Source organism: Pteropus medius, unplaced genomic scaffold (genome assembly GCF_902729225.1).
Source record: "Pteropus medius unplaced genomic scaffold, Ma_sr-lr_union100, whole genome shotgun sequence".
In the NCBI taxonomy this organism is placed as follows: Eukaryota; Metazoa; Chordata; class Mammalia; order Chiroptera; family Pteropodidae; genus Pteropus; species Pteropus medius.
This window is the reverse complement of record NW_024342469.1, coordinates 3,968,514-3,970,587: the sequence shown is the minus strand read 5'-3', so window position 1 is coordinate 3,970,587 and position 2,074 is coordinate 3,968,514. Positions and strand designations below refer to the sequence as shown.

General features: G+C 53.6%; 1 protein-coding gene across 1 annotated transcript in view; it reads left to right on the top strand.

Moving 5' to 3' along the window:
• PARVG (parvin gamma) overlaps positions 1-2,074 on the top strand; it is a 24,966-nt gene that overhangs the window by 15,737 nt on the left and 7,155 nt on the right. The window contains exon 10 of the mRNA XM_039863011.1: positions 1,761-1,877. Within this exon, the coding sequence (XP_039718945.1) occupies positions 1,761-1,877 (117 nt within the window). The remainder of the gene's footprint in view (positions 1-1,760; positions 1,878-2,074) is intronic.

Below are 2,074 nucleotides of genomic sequence, written 5' to 3'. Positions count from 1 at the left end.
TTTTCAAAATTAATCTTAGACTCCCGGACACTAGGGCTCAAAGCACGTGCGCCTCCCCGTGTACCTGTGTTCGCTCACACGTTTATTGCTCGTGCCCGCGGCGGTGGCTGACTTCCACTGAGTCGTCCGGGGCAGGAGCAGACTCCTACGTGGGCAGCGCTTCGCGGTGGGTCGTGGCCATCCATGAGGATGCTGTGCATCCGGTGCGCTCCCTCAGCCTGGGGGCCATCGGAGAAGCTGAGAGGCCGGTGGTCAGCGCGGGGCTGAGCGTGGTGGTGTGGGCGTGGGGCTGCCTCGGTTCCCTCGTGCAGCGAAGCCAGGGGTAGAGCAGGCGGGTCTGGAGGAACCAAGTGGCTTACGGGATCTTAGCCAGAGTGGCCGACGTCTCTAATCAGAAGGAGACGGAGCCGGATGCCAGCCGGAGAGGATGGGGTTGACATACTCCCGCGCCTGGTAGCTGAAACCAACAAAGCTCTCACTATGCACCAGGCCCGGAGCCCAGTGCTTTCCATCGTTATGTCTCTGAAGCCTTCCAACAGTCCCCTCCCATGGGAATGGATACTCACTCTCTCGTTGTACAGATGGGCACACTAAACACAGAGAGGTTATTTGACTTGCCCAAGGTCACACGGCGATTAAGTGGTAGACCTGGGATTCGAACCCCAGTCCGCTGAGGCCGGAGTTTGTGCCTGTCACCACCTCGCATGGTGGCCGCACAGGAAGTCTGTGTGTGATGCGGTGTGTTGACCACAGCACAGTGGAGCTATGAAACTCTGAAGCCAGATGGACACGTGTTGGCCCTGGGCTCCGAGGACACCTCCCCGCTCGGCTGTGTGGCCTCGGACCTGCACTTCTCGGAGCCTCAGGCCCCACCTCTTTTAAAACGGGCACAAGAATACTAGCCTCATAGAACTGCGAGGGATAAACGAGGTGATGGATATCTGCTGTTTAGCATGTTACCGGCACACTGCAGATGCGCAATAAATAATCAATATGTCTTCGTTATATTTTATGTGGGTACAAACAAGATGGTTTCTTAGGTTTCCTTTCTACCTAGTTCATCTTTCTCTCTCCTGTGGTAAAATAATAATGGCGCGTGCGAGGATGGTATTTAGAGACCGCTGGGCGGTAGGGGACGTTGCAGTCCCTGGGGTTTTGGTGGCCTCACCAGGACCTGGCAGCAGAAAAGATTTCAGGCCAAACCAATAACATCAAAAAGGACCTAAGAGGTGGAAATCCATCAGGGACTTCGAGTGGTGGTTTTTCTTCAATATCCGATCTCGCGTTGTGTGTCTTTGACGAGATCGGACAGGACTGTGTCAGCGTGTGCTGTGCTCGTGGCGGGACGATGGCTTTATCTCCGAACACGCGGACGGAACAGACAGAAATACTAATGGCACAGCTGGCAGCAGGAGCCCTGCGTGCCATTCTCCGACTTTCGCTGACGGGATAATTTCACACTTAACTCTGTTTTCTCCTGTGCTTCTGTGCTCATGGTACAGCACAGGATTTGAAAAATGATAGGAGGCTATTTTACAGAAAATGTAAAAAAAGAGCTCGTTTTATTGAGCATGTACTAGGTGCCAGGCAGCCGATAACTGCTTTATACCCGCAGCTGCCCACGTTTACAACGCTGCAAGGTCAGGGATGCCGTCCCCATTCTCAAAAGGAAGCTGAGGCTCGGAAAGGTCATGTGACCTCCATGGGGCCACACAGCCTGTGGGGGACAGAGCAGGATCCCTCAGGCTGTGAACCTTTAGTCACCTCCTTTACAGTTTGCAGATGGAGTCATTCTTCTCTTGCTGATTGGACAACTGGGAGGCTTCTTCCTGCACCTGAAGGAATTCTACCTCACTCCCAGCTCCCCTGCAGAAATGGTGAGTTCCCAGAGCTTGTCCTCGATGGTTTGTCTCTGAGTGGACGGAGCTACGGAATCGGCACGACCAGTCTTTATTCACTTCCAGGTGAAGCGAAGGGTAGAGAGGAAGTTTGTTTGTCCATATGTGTCCCCATCCATGCATCCATCCACTCTACACCTATCTGTTGACTTGCCCATTCACCAATCCACACAATT